General features: G+C 55.5%; 7 protein-coding genes across 7 annotated transcripts; 3 read left to right on the forward strand and 4 right to left on the reverse strand.

The window, feature by feature from the left end:
• Nucleotides 1-568: 568 nt before the first annotated feature.
• CLAFUR5_12483 (Upstream activation factor subunit spp27) lies at nucleotides 569-1,646 on the reverse strand (the record flags this gene model as incomplete). The annotated part of the gene is made up of 4 exons (XM_047911631.1): nucleotides 569-811; nucleotides 864-1,367; nucleotides 1,429-1,565; nucleotides 1,637-1,646. 4 exons carry the CDS (start codon nucleotides 1,644-1,646, stop codon nucleotides 569-571), a joined length of 894 nt encoding a protein of 297 aa, XP_047767169.1.
• A 594-nt stretch (nucleotides 1,647-2,240) lies between these two features.
• CLAFUR5_12484 (Adenosine deaminase-like protein) lies at nucleotides 2,241-3,284 on the forward strand (the record flags this gene model as incomplete). Its single annotated transcript, XM_047911632.1, has 1 exon — nucleotides 2,241-3,284. One exon carries the CDS (start codon nucleotides 2,241-2,243, stop codon nucleotides 3,282-3,284), a length of 1,044 nt encoding a protein of 347 aa, XP_047767172.1.
• A 542-nt stretch (nucleotides 3,285-3,826) lies between these two features.
• Nucleotides 3,827-8,269, reverse strand: CLAFUR5_12485 (Actin cytoskeleton-regulatory complex protein pan1; the record flags this gene model as incomplete). Its single annotated transcript, XM_047911633.1, has 2 exons — nucleotides 3,827-4,952; nucleotides 5,004-8,269. 2 exons carry the CDS (start codon nucleotides 8,267-8,269, stop codon nucleotides 3,827-3,829), a joined length of 4,392 nt encoding a protein of 1,463 aa, XP_047767171.1.
• Nucleotides 8,270-8,868: 599 nt separating this feature from the next.
• CLAFUR5_12486 (uncharacterized protein) lies at nucleotides 8,869-9,825 on the reverse strand (the record flags this gene model as incomplete). The annotated part of the gene is made up of 1 exon (XM_047911634.1): nucleotides 8,869-9,825. The coding sequence occupies one exon, from the start codon at nucleotides 9,823-9,825 to the stop codon at nucleotides 8,869-8,871; it is 957 nt and encodes a 318-aa protein (XP_047767395.1).
• Nucleotides 9,826-10,430: 605 nt separating this feature from the next.
• CLAFUR5_12487 (uncharacterized protein) lies at nucleotides 10,431-11,390 on the forward strand (the record flags this gene model as incomplete). The annotated part of the gene is made up of 3 exons (XM_047911635.1): nucleotides 10,431-10,713; nucleotides 10,775-11,292; nucleotides 11,358-11,390. 3 exons carry the CDS (start codon nucleotides 10,431-10,433, stop codon nucleotides 11,388-11,390), a joined length of 834 nt encoding a protein of 277 aa, XP_047767173.1.
• Nucleotides 11,391-12,755: 1,365 nt separating this feature from the next.
• CLAFUR5_12488 (uncharacterized protein) lies at nucleotides 12,756-13,724 on the forward strand (the record flags this gene model as incomplete). Its single annotated transcript, XM_047911636.1, has 1 exon — nucleotides 12,756-13,724. The coding sequence occupies one exon, from the start codon at nucleotides 12,756-12,758 to the stop codon at nucleotides 13,722-13,724; it is 969 nt and encodes a 322-aa protein (XP_047767175.1).
• Nucleotides 13,725-13,837: 113 nt separating this feature from the next.
• CLAFUR5_12489 (uncharacterized protein) lies at nucleotides 13,838-15,298 on the reverse strand (the record flags this gene model as incomplete). The annotated part of the gene is made up of 1 exon (XM_047911637.1): nucleotides 13,838-15,298. One exon carries the CDS (start codon nucleotides 15,296-15,298, stop codon nucleotides 13,838-13,840), a length of 1,461 nt encoding a protein of 486 aa, XP_047767174.1.
• Nucleotides 15,299-16,416: the final 1,118 nt, after the last annotated feature.

The following is a 16,416-nucleotide window of genomic DNA, read 5'->3' on the forward strand; positions in this document are numbered from 1 at the left end:
GTGCACCACTTCTTCAACCCACCAACAACCATTCACTTTCGGAACATCCATCAATCATACAGCGACCTGTCGAACAACAGCTATCGACACATCTAACTTCGTCTACGAGTTCTCACGAACCTTTGAACTCGCCCACAGAAACGATCAGCTTCGAAGCAACGTCATCGCTCCGGTCTTCCACCAACTTTCGTGCCAGCCGAACAATCCAACATCATGCTGTGGTCTGCTACATGATCTGTATCCATATAGGCAGAGGGAGAGACTGGGTAAAGCCAAGAGGACATTAGGGATGTGATGCACCATGATCATTTCACCGCCTCGGTCACGTGACTGCACCAGAAGGTATGACAAGAGACTCGATGCCGATGATGTTGATAGAGCTTGGTTTGCTATGTTCAAGAGCCTGGAGCTCCATATCATCAGTAATGCAAGGGATACACGAGACTCCACGCTGAAAGAAACAATCCCAATGAAGCTCGCTGCAAAGCCCTGTGTAGCCGTCTCTTGAGTCCCCACCCAGTCGCAATACCTTTTATCTCCGTCTAGATGTTCCCATGCTCTTTCAAGACTACACCACCTCGTCGACCGGGTATAGATGACTCGCTAGCAGCTTGTTCATCGTGAACATATGCACTGAATCGCCCTTGAACACCGCCCGCATCGCGTCGTCACACATGATTTGCCGTTTGTCCTTGGGGTTTTGTAAGTCTCGCGCCTTGACGTATTCCCATATCTTCTTGACTGTCTGCGGTCGCGAGAGTTGTGTTTCGCCGAGCATTGCCGATAGGGGTTCTGAGAGGTTCATGGGTTTCTGTCGACATCATTAGCAGTGCCCTTCCTGTCCAGGGGATCTTCGAACATACGTGAAATCCCCCCTTCTTCTCCTTCTCAGGCTTCTCTTCTCCTTCCACAGCACTGTCGTCGTCGGATCCAATCTTCGCCTTGCTCTTCTTCTTGGCCTTCTTCTCTTTCTTGACCGGCGCTTTGCGCTTCGCACCTCCGCCTCTTGTTGATCGTGATTGCGCATTGAGCTCAGCTTGTAGTTTCGCCGCGAGCTTCGCATCGTTGTCCTCGTCATCTTTCGGTGCCTTGCTCTTCTTGACCTTCTTCGGTGCGGGCGAAGAGTCCTCCAGCTCACTCATTCCTTCATCCTCGTCGTCTGCCGGCTCGGGTGCTTTTCGTTTGTTCGAAGGTGGAGGCGATATCGCGTTCGCGAGCTCTTCCATGGCTTCCTCCTTTACATGACCGTTGCCATTCGCTGTGGGAGCGGGCTTTGGCGGTGCAGCTGCTGAGCTTGCCTTGTCCTTCTGCGCCTTCGCTTCAGTCGCCTTGTCAAACCTTTCCATAATAAGTGTGGTGATGGCTTCCTATTCTACCGTGTTAGCCATCGAAGCACCCACCAGCAGCTCCATGGCTGGGGCAGTATACCTTCTGCTCGGAGAGATCATATTCCACCTTCTCTTGGAGTCCCTTGCGAATGCGCTTGGCGGAGATGGTGTTCAAGTCGGATGTCGCGAGTATTTCGTCGATTATCGCACTGTATGCTGCTGCTTGCGTGGTAGTTACTATCAATCATATTAGCGGAAGTCCACATGGCTGGGATAACATCTTCGCGCCGCAATGTTGGAACACTTACATGCAGCCATGATTGCTTGAGGCGGTAGTATGTGATGCAGATGTTATGTGTAGCTCCACTGTACTCGGGGCTCTGCTCAATGTACAAATGTGTCGGTCACAAGCTCAAGATATAAAGTGGGTCGTGCTCTAGAAGAGGTATAAGCGGGCTCGAAGTGAATGTACGAGGCGGCATTCGTCGGTGGCTGGTAGATCTAGGGCGAATGCGCTGGGAAAGCTTCGAGGTGTGCGATCAAAGTCACGGCGACCTGTTCCACTCAGACAGCAGCTATGATATGATGGAATGTATGTCGAGTCAAGAAAGATATGTTCATGTCAATGTGAAGGTGATCGAATCCAAGGATCGGTCTGATCCCCGCTGTCGTTCTCATGCAGCGGCTCCACACCGATCCCGTCTTCGCGAAAACATCGAGAACGTTTGTCGCTCCTAACGAACTTCACATCATTTGCATATGAGAATGGCAGGCAGAAGTACATCAGAAACACATACAGTAGGTATACTTTTCTCTTATTACACATTGGCTTCTCAACCGCCATTAGCCACCAAGCAACCAGAACAACTACCTCTTGCGCTGAAGGACACCCACACCAATTCACAGCCCACAATGGACACCCCAGCAGACACCTCCTTCACCAAAGCCCTCCCCAAAGTCGAACTCCACGCCCACCTCACAGGCAGCATCACACCCCATACCCTGCACGAGATCTGGCTCAAGAAACGCGATATCTCAGCCGGAGCCCAACTAGAAGACCCCCTCACAGCATGCCGCCCCGAAGCAGCCCACCACGACGTCTTCTCCTTCTTTCCCCTCTTCGACACCTACATCTACAACCTCATCAACGATGTAGACGCCGTCGCCTTCGCCACTGGGGAGGTGCTCAAGGCCTTCGAAGCCGATGGTGTCCGATATCTTGAACTTCGCACCACGCCCCGTGAAGAACCCGCCACGGGTCTGACGAAGGAAGTGTATGTCGAGACTGTGCTGGATACCATCAAATCCCACAGTCAAGACAAGATGCACACCTACCTCATCCTCTCCATCGACCGCCGTAATACCCTCGCTCAAGCAATGGACGTCGTGAACCTCGCCATCAAGTACCAATCCCGCGGCATCGTCGGCGTCGACCTCTGCGGCAACCCCCTGAAAGGCAACATCTCCCTCTTCGCCCCAGCCTTCGCCATCGCCAAATCCCACAACCTCAGAATCACCCTCCACTTCGCAGAACTCCCCTCCTCCAGCACAGAGGTCGAACTCACCACCCTCCTATCCTACGTCCCCGACCGTCTCGGCCACGTCATCAACACCACCCCCTCCATCGAAACCGAGATCGAAAAGCGCAAGCTAGGGCTGGAATTATGCTTATCCTGCAACGTCCTGGCCGGTTTGACGGAGGGCGGGTACGCGAATCATCATTTCGGGAAGTGGTACACGCGGGACTGCCCGATCGCCTTGTGTACAGACGACTTCGGCGTATTCGGAAGCTCTATATCAAACGAATATCTCCTCACTGCGCAGCACTTCCAGCTATCGCGAAGCGATCTCATCTGGCTAGCCAGTGGCGCGGTACCCAGTATCTTCGGCGGCGAGGACGAGGAGGATAGGATGTATGGGTTGTTGAAGGAGTTTGAAGATCAGCAGGGATCGTAGTACTGGTGCGATTGTACATTGACGTCTTTTTGAGCGGTTTCGACACAGAGGTGCCTGAGGCAACTAGTGCTGAAGTACCATGCCCGGAAAAATCCCGGGACGACAGCAACGTCGTCAGCTGGAACTTGGCGTGCCCAATACCTTCATGTCCGACTCTTTTCATGCATAGGATTATGTTCCCGAGGTTTTGATCCGTCATAGTGCGTCCGGAATAGATAAATGTTCGAGCGATCCTTCGAACAGGATACTTTGACTTCATCTCTACGATGGAGCATCACATTCATGCAAGTTCACGTTGAAGCTGCACCACCACTGAACGTGCAACACTTGGTTATCCATCGCCTCTGAAAGGAGTTCAGCAAGAAATGGCGACATCACATAGACCGATGCAAATATTTCACAACAGAGACTCGCACTGCATTCCTCAGCCACTTCAAAATCTATCAACAATATCATCTCTATACAACTCTACACCCCACCACACTCCCCCCTACATCAGCTCACGAGCCCTCATCTCTCTTCACCTTCCTCCTCAATCTCTCCTAAAGCACCCTGCCCGCAGTAGTCGCCGTACTACGATCTTTAGTCACAGTCTTCTTCAGCCCCTTCCCGGCCTGAATCTGCCCCAGCAATCCACTGCGATCCATCCCTCCACCACCAGCAGGCGGTCCCGCTGGAAGTGCCGGTGGAGGCGGAGGGCCAGGAGGTGGCGGCGGCGCACCACTGTCTGGCATAGGCGGCGGAGGAGGTGCGCCCATGTTTGGCATAGGTGGTGGAGGTGGTGCGCCAGAGTTGGGCATCGGTGGTGGAGGCGGTGGGCTGGCGATTCGGTCCTTGCCTGGTGCTGGGGAGTTGGGTCCGGACGCTGTTGTTGGGCTATCCATTGCTGAAAGAGGTCGAGGAGGAGCCATGGTGCCGAAGAGGATGGAGGCTAGCTGTTTTGCAGAGCCGCCTTGAGGTTGGTCTTCGTAGTCATCGTCGTCTGACGAGTCGACAACAGACCAGTCATCCTCATCAGCAGGCTTGGCTGTCTTGCGGCTCGGTGGTGCGGCTGGGTCTGGCAGAGCCTGTTGATTGACTAAGTCTTGCTGCGTGAGGCGGTGGAATGGGTTTGTGTCGACCTTCTTCTCAGCTTCAGGCGAGGTTGCTGCTGGTGATGCGGCCGGCTGCTGGTTCATGCACTTGAAGAAGGGATTCTTCGACTCGCTCGGTGGGCTCGTGACAGACACCGCTGGACTCGGCATGCCTGTGTCAAAAGAGCCTGGCATTGGAGGGGGCGGAGGAGCTGCTGCAGAGGGCAGAGGTGGTGCTACCGGGGGCGAGCTTGGTGGTTCCTGGACTCTTGGCAGCTCCATGCTTTGTGTAGGCGTGCTCTCTGTAGGGGTGTTCCGCTCAACGTCGTCATCATCGCTCGAGTCATCATCGCCCATGCTCTCGAGCTGCAGTCGAAGTTGTCGCTCCTTCTCCTTCGCAGCTTCAATCTCAGCCCGCTGTGCGGCCAAGCGAGACTCTTTCTCCTGCGCCTCCTTCTTGGAAGCCTCTCTCCGCTTCTTCTCCTCTGCCTTCTTGACTTTGCCAGCCTTGACTTGTTCTTCAAGTGCTTTCAGAGACGCCTCCGCTTCTTCACGCTGCTTCTGCAACTCGCGTTCCTGTCGTGCCTCCTCGTGCCTGTGATATGTCAGCACTTGTCCATCTCCAGTCAACATGATGCCGTCATACTCCATGTCATTGGTCTCCTTGGCCATCGCCGCTTGTTGTTCCTTCAGGGCCTGTTCCTTGATCTCTTGTTCCGCACGCTTGGCTTCAGAGTTGGCCTGATCCTGACCCTGCAGACTCTCGCTCCTTTTCTTTCTTGGCGCAGGTGGTGGCGGCTTCGGCTTGCCAGCAGAACCTGCAGGAGTTGGAGGTGCGACAGATTCGCCCCGAAGACGAGCCTGCCTTTCTTGCTCCCGTTTCGCGTCCTCTTCTTCAGCTTGACGTAACCGGTCTTCCCGTTCTTTGCGCTCACGCTCGGCGCGCTGTGCAGCTGATTCTCCACTCTTAGCCGGAGCTTTGAGACCCAGCGCGGCCAGTCGTTCAGCCATGCGTTGTTCAGCTTGCTGCTTGATAAAGGCCGCCCGCTCTTCTGCAGTGCGGTAGCTGGAGTATGATGAGCCAGAAGTTTGAGGTGTCGACGCCGCTGCTCTACTCGAAGCTGGACTGTCAGTTCGAGACACTGGTGTGTTAGTCCGGCTGTCATCCTGCACTGGCTCTCTCGCGCTTGCTCGAGGCTGCGCTTTCTCTTCGTTGCGCACACGTGCAGACCTCGAGCTACGCTGCAGGTCGAAGATGAAATCTTTGACTTCGTCTTCGACGCCCAGACCGTCGTCCCATCTCCTTCGCTCGTGCTCATCTGAGGCACTCTCACCACCTTCCTTGAGACTCGATTCAAGACCTTTGCTATACTCGGTGACACTCTCTTCCACATCGCGGACCATCTTTTCGTTGTCTTCGCGCTCACGAGACACGCGCCTCTGCTCCTCTTCGAGTCTGGCGGCAGCGCCGGAACCATCATCGCCATCGTCGACTTTCTTGCCAGCGAGTGCGGCGGAACGTTTCTGCATCATAGCCTTGGCTCTTGCCTTTAAACGATCGCTCTCAGTCACTGCGCCTCCAGGTCCAGTCCCGACGATGGCAGCAGCAGAGGATGGGTTTGCCTTGGCATCTTTGAGTCTAAACAGCTCCAGCTGAGCATCCGCAATGGCCTTCTCGCACCTTCGCACATGGCTCGCAAGCTCTGGCAGGCGATCCTGAAGACCACGAAGTTGTCTCTGTAACGCTCGCCTTTCCGCATCAGAATCGCCAGTCTTGAAAGCGCTGCTTGGATGACTGTCGATATCCTCTTGTATCCTTCGGATGCGTCTAAACAGCTCTTCACTCTCTTTGCGATCTTTACGATCCAGTGCATCCTCTTCATCAGCATTGCCCTCGTCTTCAAAGTCCATGGCATCAAGCAGAACTTGCTTCTCTCTGATCGTCTTCTTGAGCTGGTCGATGCTCATCTCGTCCGCAGTGATGCTGCTCGTGTCGCTCTGGGCCGGCGAAGAGCTCCTGCCATTCTCGCCCACTCGTCGTCTAGCGGATGAGCGATATCCGACATCGTCGTCGTTGTTCTTGAAGACCGTGGCATCCTTGCGACCAGGTGTGCCGTTCGCTTGGAAGGATCGAGACTTCATGTAGCTGACGCCCGTGCGCTGTGGCTGCAAGAAAGCACCCGTGGACTTCCTCGTCTGCGCATCCTGACTGAGGAGGTTCTTCATCGTGCCGATGCTCGAATCGATGTTTCGCGTCGAGGGTGGGATCAGCTCGGCTGGGAGCGTGTTAGGCACAGGGTAGCCGTTCAGTCGTCGATAGATCAAATGCATTGCGACTGCGAACTCGTCAAGATTGAGCCGACCCTTGTTGTGCGGGTCGCTCAGTGTCCATATTCGCTCAAGCTCAGCCTTCTCCAAGCCAGACTGCCCGAAGATCTCCAGTGCTTGGTTGCCTGTTATGTAACCCTTACCGAAACCATCCCAAGCCTTGAACATGTCATCGTAGATCTTCTTCTCGTCCTTGGTGACAGCCCACGGCACAGTGGCATTTCCTCGGAGACCTTGTGTGGTGAAGCCTGCTTCTCTACCTGGCTGCGGCATCATCTGTTGTTGAAGTGCTTGCAGGTTTGGCAGACCACTAGCTGGTGCATTGACAAGACCCCACTGACCTGGTCGTCCAGTCGGCTGTGCGTTCAGCGGAGCGGCCATTGGACCACCACCGAACCCAGTCTGCTGAGGCGCAAGACCAAAGCCTGGAGACAAGTTCTGGCCCATCCCGGTCGGCATAGGAGGCATTGGCGGGCGTGGTCCAGTGTAGCCCTGTGCTTGTGGCATGCCTCCAGGGTATCCAGTCTGTTGTGGCTGCAACCCTGTGGGCTGTTGTTGCTGAAAGCCAGTCGCTTGTGGAACCTGAAAGCCAGTCGGTGTCGCTGTAAGCTGGGTCAACAGCTGCTGATTGCTCGGGTTCTGCGCTTGTGGCTGCTGGATCTTCGGAAGCTCATTGAAGTTGGGCGCATTGCTGCTGGGAGTCGGAGCTGGACCTTCATCTCCCACGCCAAACGATATAATGTCCACCATGCTCGATACCTCGTTGCGAATCTTCTCAGGCAAAGATGACGGCACATCCTTGCCCGTCAGTTTCAGGTTGCAGAGGTACATGGCCAGCGCGAACTCTGGGAAGAGCAGCTGGCCCGACTTTGTGGTATCCGACAGTGTCCATACTTGGGCCAAGCTATTACCATCCAGCTTACTCCTGATCAAGAGATCCTTTGCCTTTTCTCCGCTCAATGCCTGATCGCCTCCGGTCGCGCTCTTGAACAGCTGCTCGAACTTGGCCTGATCTTGCGCCGTGATGAAGCTCAGCCGGATGCTGGGGATCTTGTTGCCTGATTTCGGTGCCGGCGCGGATGGTGTCGGTGCTGACGAGATGCCTCGGAAGGAGTTGGCCATGTCATTGCTGGTCATGCCTGTTGCCTGGGGTCGCATCGGCTGCTGAGGTTGTTGTTGCTGGAAGGCATTCTGCTGGCCTTGCTGAAACCCAGTTGGCTGCGCGACCTGGATCTGAGGTTGTTGCTGTTGCGGAGGCTGCTGGAAGCCCGCAGGTTGAGGCTGCTGGAAGCCTGTTGGCTGTGGCTGTTGGAAGCCCGAGTATTGCGGTTGCGGTTGCTGCTGTTGCTGGAACTGCTGAGGCTGCTGTCCGGGGAAGCCGGTCGCTTGAGGCTGCAGGCCAGCTTGCGGGAAGCCGGTGTATTGCTGCTGGAGAGGTGGTTGGGCGTAGGGAGGCTGTTGCTGGCCATACTGCGGCTGCTGTTGCTGCTGCTGTCCTCCGAATTGCTGCGGCTGGCCGTATTGTTGCTGGCCAGGCCGACCACTGGGGCCGCCGCCGAGATATGAGTTAGAGCCGGAGAACATGGCGGCAGGTGTGGATTATGCCATATGCGAAGGGAACGAAGGTGGTGGTGAGACAAAAGGCCGAGAGCTCGAGGAGACGCGCAAGTGGAGGCGGAGCGACATGCTTGTCAGCCCACTGAAACCCGCGGAAGGACCTCACCACACGTCATTCACGCAGACATCACCTTGTATCCCATCAAATCAACAACTCTTTGTCATCAATACGTACTGAACGCGGACGCGATATCAGTCTGGAGCCCCCTCCAACGCCGAAGAACCGTTCGCCCGCTCGAAGCACGCCGCGCGCTCCCGTGCCTGAGGCGGCCACTGTTGCCCTCAATTCGAATCATTAATCACAGGCCACAAGCATGAAGCAAGACTCAATAGCACAGAGCCCGCCGCTTACAGAATCCTACCGCGCGCTCCTCTGCTTGACGCGCCTATTGCTAGCCTCAGTCCGAAGTCTCAATCACAGCGCCAAAGCATGAAGGAAGACCCAGTGCCAACGAAATTGTCTCCTCTTCGAAGCACTCCACTCGCCCGCCCCTCCGCCCGCTGAAAGCCAACCCCATCCCCACCGATTGACCTCGAAAGTACGGCACGAAGCTTGCTCCAATGCCTTAGTCAGAGCCTTTGAAGTACAGAGTGCGACTCCATGTCCGCCACGAGATCTTCAATCGTACCTCCTCCTCCAGCATGAGATGCAGTCCGATGTTCTGCCTCAGTATACCGGAGCCGCGCTGGAACTCGCCCACCAGATTCATCCTCTCCTCCGGATACTGGCCCCCTTCGTAACCCAAGGCGACGACCACCTTGGTGTACGTACCGTCATGGAACTTCTTGGCTAGGATGTCGTCGATCTTCCAGATCAGGAACAGACCCGCTTCCGGCTCCCTTGTCTTGACGGCCACGAGGATATGATCGACGCGGGCGCCACCGTACCATACATTCTTGAGCTCGCGCGCCAGCTTGCACGAGTTGTAGGCGGTGGCGTACAGCTGCGTGGCATCGTGGCCCTGAGCGAAGCGTCTGTGGGCGTTGGCGATGGCTGTGTACTGGTGGAAGGCCGCTCGCAAGCGCTCGCGCTTCGGGTTTTCGATTTCGAGGGACACCGCTGTGGCGTGATCCGCCCATTGCAGGTCTTGCCACTGGCCTGGTAGGTACGGGAGACTATCGCCATCCAAACTCAAATCTTCAGGGACCGACAGCAGCACGTTCATGTGCAGCTCGGTGGCAGAAATCTCCGCGATCGATTTCGTGGCATCGGGAATGGCCAGATCGATGAACTGGATATGGTCCAACGTCTTGGTGCGGATGGCATCGTAGAACATCTGCAGGACCAAGCCCTCGCAGCCACGCCCTTCGTTGTCCAGCCTTCGAACAGACCTGCTGGGAACCGTCCAACCGGGCGTGTCGGTCGGCTGCAGCAGAAGGAGTCTGCCCTCGCGAAAGATGAAGACTGACATGGTGAACGTAGTGAAGACGCGGTTGTCGCCCTTCTTGGAGCGCTTCTTGTCGTGCATTTCGATGATGTTGCGAATCGGCTCCCAGAGCCAGTGGTAGTGGTTGTCGGCCATGGTGTAGTATGTGGCGCGTCTTGTACTGGTGGCGATACTGTGTGTATAGGTAGGTGGTCGGTGGTGAGGAGTAATCGGTGGTGTTCGAGGAGATTTGAAAGGTCGGTGTTGAAGCGTAAGTTATTGAGTATGAAGTCTGCTCTTTTATGCTACCAGCCGCCTATTGTCAGGGTTTGCTACTGAGTGAGTGAAAGATCTGCGCTTACCGAAAGGGTTCTAGACAATACCAGTGTCTATTGCTGGTGGTCAATGGTGTGTCGTACGGAGGCTATTGTCGCGTTGTGGTGGAAGCGTCAATGGGATTGTATTGTCTAAGCTGATGTTGGAGGCGGCAGCAGTTTCTTAAGGGCATCGACAATTGTGCTAGCGCCTCGCGACTCGCGACTCGGAAGCCGGCACAATGCAGTTGTTGCGAGCATGTGATGCGCATGGACGATGAAACATGGCACGTGAGACGGCGTCTGTTGGTCGCGACTGAGTTTGAGGACATTCACAGAGACTTAATTTGAGGACAGGCAGTGAGTGCAATATCTTCTTACAACTTCCACCCAGAAGAAGATTATTCTGCGACACAATAACAGAACCACCACGCTCAGCGACTCGACATGGCGACACAACAACAGAATCACCACACGCAGCAACTCGACGTGGCGACGCAAAAGCACTGGCTACTGCAGACTCCCAAGGAGTTGGTCGCCGACTTCAACACCAAGAAAGGCGAAAATCTAGCAGTCCTCAAAATCAGCATCTACCTCTTCCAAGGCGACCACGTCCTGCTCTTCCACCAGCGCGATCGCCCTTACCCGGGAGAACAGGAAGAATGGATTGTCCCTCACGACATCGTGCGCGTTGATCGGCCCGCATCGCACCCAACGCAACAGGCCGTAGGTAAGTCACCACCCTGGCCCCCTCCCCTTCCACATCCTAACACTAACACCCCTCCTTTCAGCCACGATTCCAATCCGCATCCGCACCCTCCACTACCTCGCCTCCATGCGCGTCCCCATCCCCCTCCTGCACGAAATCCAATTCATGGAATTCAGCAAACCAGAACCCCTCTCCATACACTCCGGCGAGACCCTCCACATCTGGGCCATCCTCACCCTCTACCCACACCCCCTCCCCCCCGAAACCCGCGAAGCTTTCCTAACCACCCTCAACAACAACGCGGTATACCGCTGGGCGACCGAAGCCGACGTGAACCAAAACCGCATCAAGACCCCCGCCTTCGATACCGACATTACACGATCCGACCAACTCCACATCCTCGACCTCAAAGCAGCCTTCAAGCGCCTCTCCCTCTGCTGCAAATTCAACATTACCCACGTGCCCCCCCTCGCAAGCCTCTCCACAACAGGGCACCACATCCTCGCCTCCGTCCTAGAAGCCCGCGCAATGCGGTATGCAGGCGATGCGGGCCGGTACGGCATGATTCTGCTCAGCAACACGTCTCCGCGGAATCTTATCGTAAATCGGTTGAGGGAGACGCAGATGGATACGACGTCCTGGCCGGCGGAGGTGCGGGGGAATAGTGGGGAGGTGTATACGATTGTCGGGGCGTTTAAGATGGGGAGGGTTGTGTGGCGTGCGGGTGCGGGGGAGGGGAGGGGTGTGCTGTGGGGGGAGGTTGTGGAGGAGGGGGGGAGGGTTAGGGTTAGTTGGGTGGGGCAGTAGAGAGAGAGTAGAGAGATGGGAGAGAGGATTGAGCAAGGCATCAGAAAGTGGTGCAAAATCGATAGGAGTGGAGCTAGGGAAGTCTTCTCCGTCCGACGGATATAAGATACAAGAAACCCGTACAGCACGGCGACACGCCCTAGCGGCATCGCTGGCATCACGCGCTAGAAAGTTCGATACATGAAGCAAATCGTAGAGAGCAATCGTGGAGAGCAATCGTGCAGTGGAGCTCGCCACGCTTGCATATAAAGGAAGGATCGGAAGGAAGGATTCATTGAAATGCTGCCAGGAAGAAAAATGTGCTGTTGGCGGTTATGAACCTCCAAAGGTAAGCGTAGCGGAGTGGAGCTCTCTACCAACCCTTCTAGACTGCAAAGTAGCGTGCGATCCACGCTACCGCTACCCGACGTACAGTGCTTATTATACGACGACATAGGCGTTAGCGACGAGTATATGTTTGCGAGTTTGCCAACAGGCACAGTGCGGTAGGTCACGTGACCCTAAAACTTGAAAGTTGACCAATCAGAGCGGGCGCCAAGGCTAGTTGAGGGCTGGTGATAGAGCTCCACTCCCTCCTCGCTGACGCCACCACCTACGCTCGAGTGTTCGCAAGCTCACACGTCGCTACGGTGGATGGCTAGCGCTCGTCGGTCGTTACGCTTAATGAGGCATTTGTTCCTCACCAGAACGCGATGCACGTAAATAGCCGCGAACGCCAGCCAGTCTGGCTGGCGTTTCCTGCATACATGTATCTGCTCGGAGGAAGTAGGGCTGAGGTGTCCGACCCCAAGGCTTGGCTCGGGGGTGGACCAGGTATGGCCTCCGGGTTACAGATCAGGCTTGGCCCAATCAGTCTTGGCAGGACATGGCGGAGTACGGGGACGATGCGTGCATGCGTGATCAAGGATACAGATCGTGCAGGATGTGATGACGGTGGTTGCTGCGCGTTAAGATGTAGTGGAGTGGAGGCGAGGGGAGGGGAGGTGCACATAGCGCTCTTGCGTCTTGCTTCTGACGCGCGGGTTTTGTGCTTCTGTGCGTATGCTTCTTTTGTATATCTACTATACTCTATTATACCTTGTCGACAGCCACGAGGAAGCCAGGGCAGTCTTGCCACTCCTGAGATTAACCGCAGGCACCGATATGGGGCGGTATGCTCCTGCTTCGAGAGGCATTGTATCCATCGAAGGTCCAACAACTCGGGTTCACATGCTCCTCCTGCTTCCACTGGCTGACATGTAAAGGCCACCTCCAACATGGCGACCTATACCCACTGGCTCTCCGAGACTCCCACCGAGTACATGCAGCACTACCTGCAAGAAGAATGGCATGCAGCCTCGGACCATGATGAGCTGTTGAAGATACGCTATTACTCCTTCACGATTCGAGCATTTGTCTTTCGCGGTGATCGTCTTTTCTTGACAAATAGGACCAACTCCTCAAGCGCTGAAGCGCAGCTCAGCGTTCTGGCGGATCGGTTGGATGTATCTCTGATGTCGTTAATTGAAGACGAACCACCAGTCTACCGCGTGGAGCAGGATCCAGAAGTGTCGATTAGGGATCATGTCCGAACAGCACTGTCAGCACGGTACCACCATCCGGCCATTCTGGAGAATGTCAGGTTCCTTGATGAGTTCTCCTTTGCTGAGCCCACAGTCCGCCGTCGTGTCGAGGGGAGCACACCTGGCATTGACTCGCATATTTACATCTGCGACTTCGAGCTCTCGATCGTCTTGTCGAAGTTCTATGGCTCCTTGGGAAGTGGACCCGCGTACCGCTGGACGACAGAAGCAGACATCGACGAGGCACAGCTGGTGGCCGGTCTGGATCTGATGCATATTTCCGACATGTTCCGGAAGTACCACGAATGCAAAGAAGATGAAGCCTTCCATGAACGTTGTAAAGACGCCGTGAGAAAAGCCCTAGCGAAGCGTTGGTGGAGAGAGCACACCGACAAAGCCTTTCGCTTCGGTGTGATAGCTCATCAGCCTGGCAGAGGATCGGGTGGGATCTCAATCTTCTCCGTGAACCTTCCGGCCGCTGCAGCCAGGAAAGATGCCGTCTGCATTGAGCACGAGGGCGCCAGGTACCACATTGTGGGCCGCTTTGCGGGCGATTCGGTGCAGCTGAGCACAGAAGTCGAGACGTGGACGCCAATGATGAGAGATGATGGCAGTATCGACATTAGCTGGAACCTGACATCTGAGCGTACGATCTTTTACTGAAGCAGGAAAGGACGAAGTCAAGCTTGCGGAGGTGAAGTGCCGTCAGTTGCCTTTACTTGGCGCTCGTGATACGGCATGGACCCGATGTCTGCCGAGACCTGGATACTGTGGTATCAGAGCGACATACTCTCCAGGCCGCAGACTGCCATGGCGCTGTCGGAATGCTGACGATCGGGTTTTGATCTTCGCGGTCGTGTGTGGTGGTCCTTTCTGAACCGCACTGGCTGTGCGGCACTTGCTGCACGACGCACTCCCGCCGGACACAGCGTCGACTGCAGAGCCGCCGTGGGATTACAGCCCGCTTCCGTGGAGGCAGTCTCAATCAGTCCACACCACGCTGCGTTTTGTCGTTCTCGCAGCTTGGAGTCAAAGCTGGTGAGTGACTCGATGAGCTTGCCCGATTGGTATGCGCTCGCTCGTAAGATCTTGTGTTCCAAATCACTCAATTCCAGCTTCGACTTTCGCCGAAGAGCACGAATGTCGACCTCCACCTCAGCGATAAGGCGTAGAAGCCGATCGATGATATGTGCAGAGTCGTGCTGTTCCTCCATCGCATGTGAAGGCAGAAGCTGGTTCATGAATCGAGCATCGGCGAGGGCTTGCTCTATCGTCGCATTTTTGTCTATCTGAACACCCGGGAGGAAGAGATGCTCGCCCAGCGGTCTCCGCATGAGCTCAGACTTGCGAGTAATGTCGTCCGAGCTTCCGATGCCGCCGTGGCCTGAGGAACTGCCATCGGTGAATCGATACCGATCGACAGGGATGTCATCGAGAGGACTTGCAGGCGGACCATCGAACGCTGACGATGGGCGTTGATAAAAGACGGAACTCAGCGCAGAAACTACCAGAACGGCTGCGCATTGGACTGGACAGTCCTGTGCTGCTTGATAGTTATCAAATCGGTCATGCTGCGTCGAGTCCTTTCGCAGTTGTGCTGAGGGCGAGGCAGGGCAGTAGCCTTGGCGTTCGTCGACGTCAGCAAGATCAGAAATACTGCCACCCGTGGCTCGTTGAAAGACTCGCGCCTTCTCCATCTCAAGGTCGCGCTGACACACTTTGAGTGTTTCCAAGTCTTCTTCAAGGTGTGCCAAGTCATCACAGCACGTCTCCTTCTGTGCCACGTGGCTGTTCAGCGAGGTTTTGACATGCTTCGTCACGACCTTGGCAATCTGATCGTGAACGACAAGCTCCACACATGTCTCGAGAAATGCCTCCAGTCGGCCTTGGAACAGCGCCGATTCGCTCTGGGCGCTGTCCTTGGGTAGGCTCCGCCGTCGCAGGTGCTCGTCGACCTCAATCCCTACGGCGCTGCTCCTCCGATGGTTGCGTACTTGCGTGACAGAACGGCCATGGTCGCGTTCAGTCAAGGACGTCCATGCGTGGCTGTTGGCTGAATGATGCCCAGAATTTGAAGCATTGTCCCTGAGCTTGCCACGTGGAGGACTTCTGGGAGGACTGCCGACGACGAAGCCGTCGGCTAGGTGCTGCTTCTTGTTCAGCGGATGATATCTGCCTCCCTGCATAGTTCGTGTCGAGGTGTATGCCTGCGTAGGATCTTCGAGTGCGAGCAGCATAGGTGGCCACTGTCACCAAATGGTTAGCCAGGCACGTCATACTTACTTTGGTCGCGCAGTTCAAACTTTCGTCACGTTGTAGGGTCATGTCTGGTGTGATGATGAAATGGTGAGAATGGAGCTGGAGGTAAGCATGATGGATAGAGTCTGGTTGGCTCGCGGTGGATTCTCCGCTGGGACTCAATCATCAGAAGCAGAGTATGCTGCTTTGCCAATTCAGTCACGTTAGTAATGAGTCGTTCCTGGTCGCGCTGCATGCGAATGGTATATTTCAGGCGATACGTGACACCTGGACGGCCTGGCGATACGTTTGCGTTCATGAAGTCGCAAAGAGAGGTGGGAACGAGACGTTGTTGGAGATGGAAATACATGTACCTACAAGGAAGCAACAAGGAAGCATGCTGACTGAGACTGATTGACCTGTCTCGCGACTCATGCCACAACAACCACACTTCTCTACTTACCCTGTTCATGGTCCCATGCTCCAAAGAGCCGCGTCTGAACAACACGTCCGGCATCATATGGGGGCAAGGGAGACACGCGCCTCACATGTCTGCACCTCACCAGCCGGTCCATCACATGTCACACCCGCCGGTAGACACGACATCGGCGAGTAAGTTGGGCAGAGCTCCTTGCTTCGCCATGCAGCGATCAAGGCTTCGACGCATTCATGTTTGATGCCCGTGCCGTGACCTTGAGGAAAGAGCGCAGCGCAAGGCTCGGACAAGGACGCAAGCGCCTCGTTGGAGATATGTCCTCGAGTGCTCGGTAGGACTGTAAGCCGTCAGCTGTCATTGCGCGTAGGCGGTCGAGCGTCATGATCGCTCACTGACAGTACCTCGTCGTTGATGAACCGCAACTATGCCAAGCTATGCCTTATCCAGCGCGCTCTAAGTTCTAACCACATCAGGTCGGGACGCGCTTACAGAAATTGATCAGCTGCATCGTACAGGCCGCATATGACCAGGCAGAAGGACTTCCTGTGCACACAGCTTGGTGTTCATATCGGACGAAACACCGTGCAGCCTGCCATGCACCCCAACCAACAAGCACGCATTGACTAATATGATAATATCTACCATGCTCATTTCGGATCCTCAGCATCTCGGTAGCGCGCG

The sequence above is a fragment of the Fulvia fulva genome, chromosome 10, assembly GCF_020509005.1.
Source record: "Fulvia fulva chromosome 10, complete sequence".
In the NCBI taxonomy this organism is placed as follows: domain Eukaryota; kingdom Fungi; phylum Ascomycota; class Dothideomycetes; order Mycosphaerellales; family Mycosphaerellaceae; genus Fulvia; species Fulvia fulva.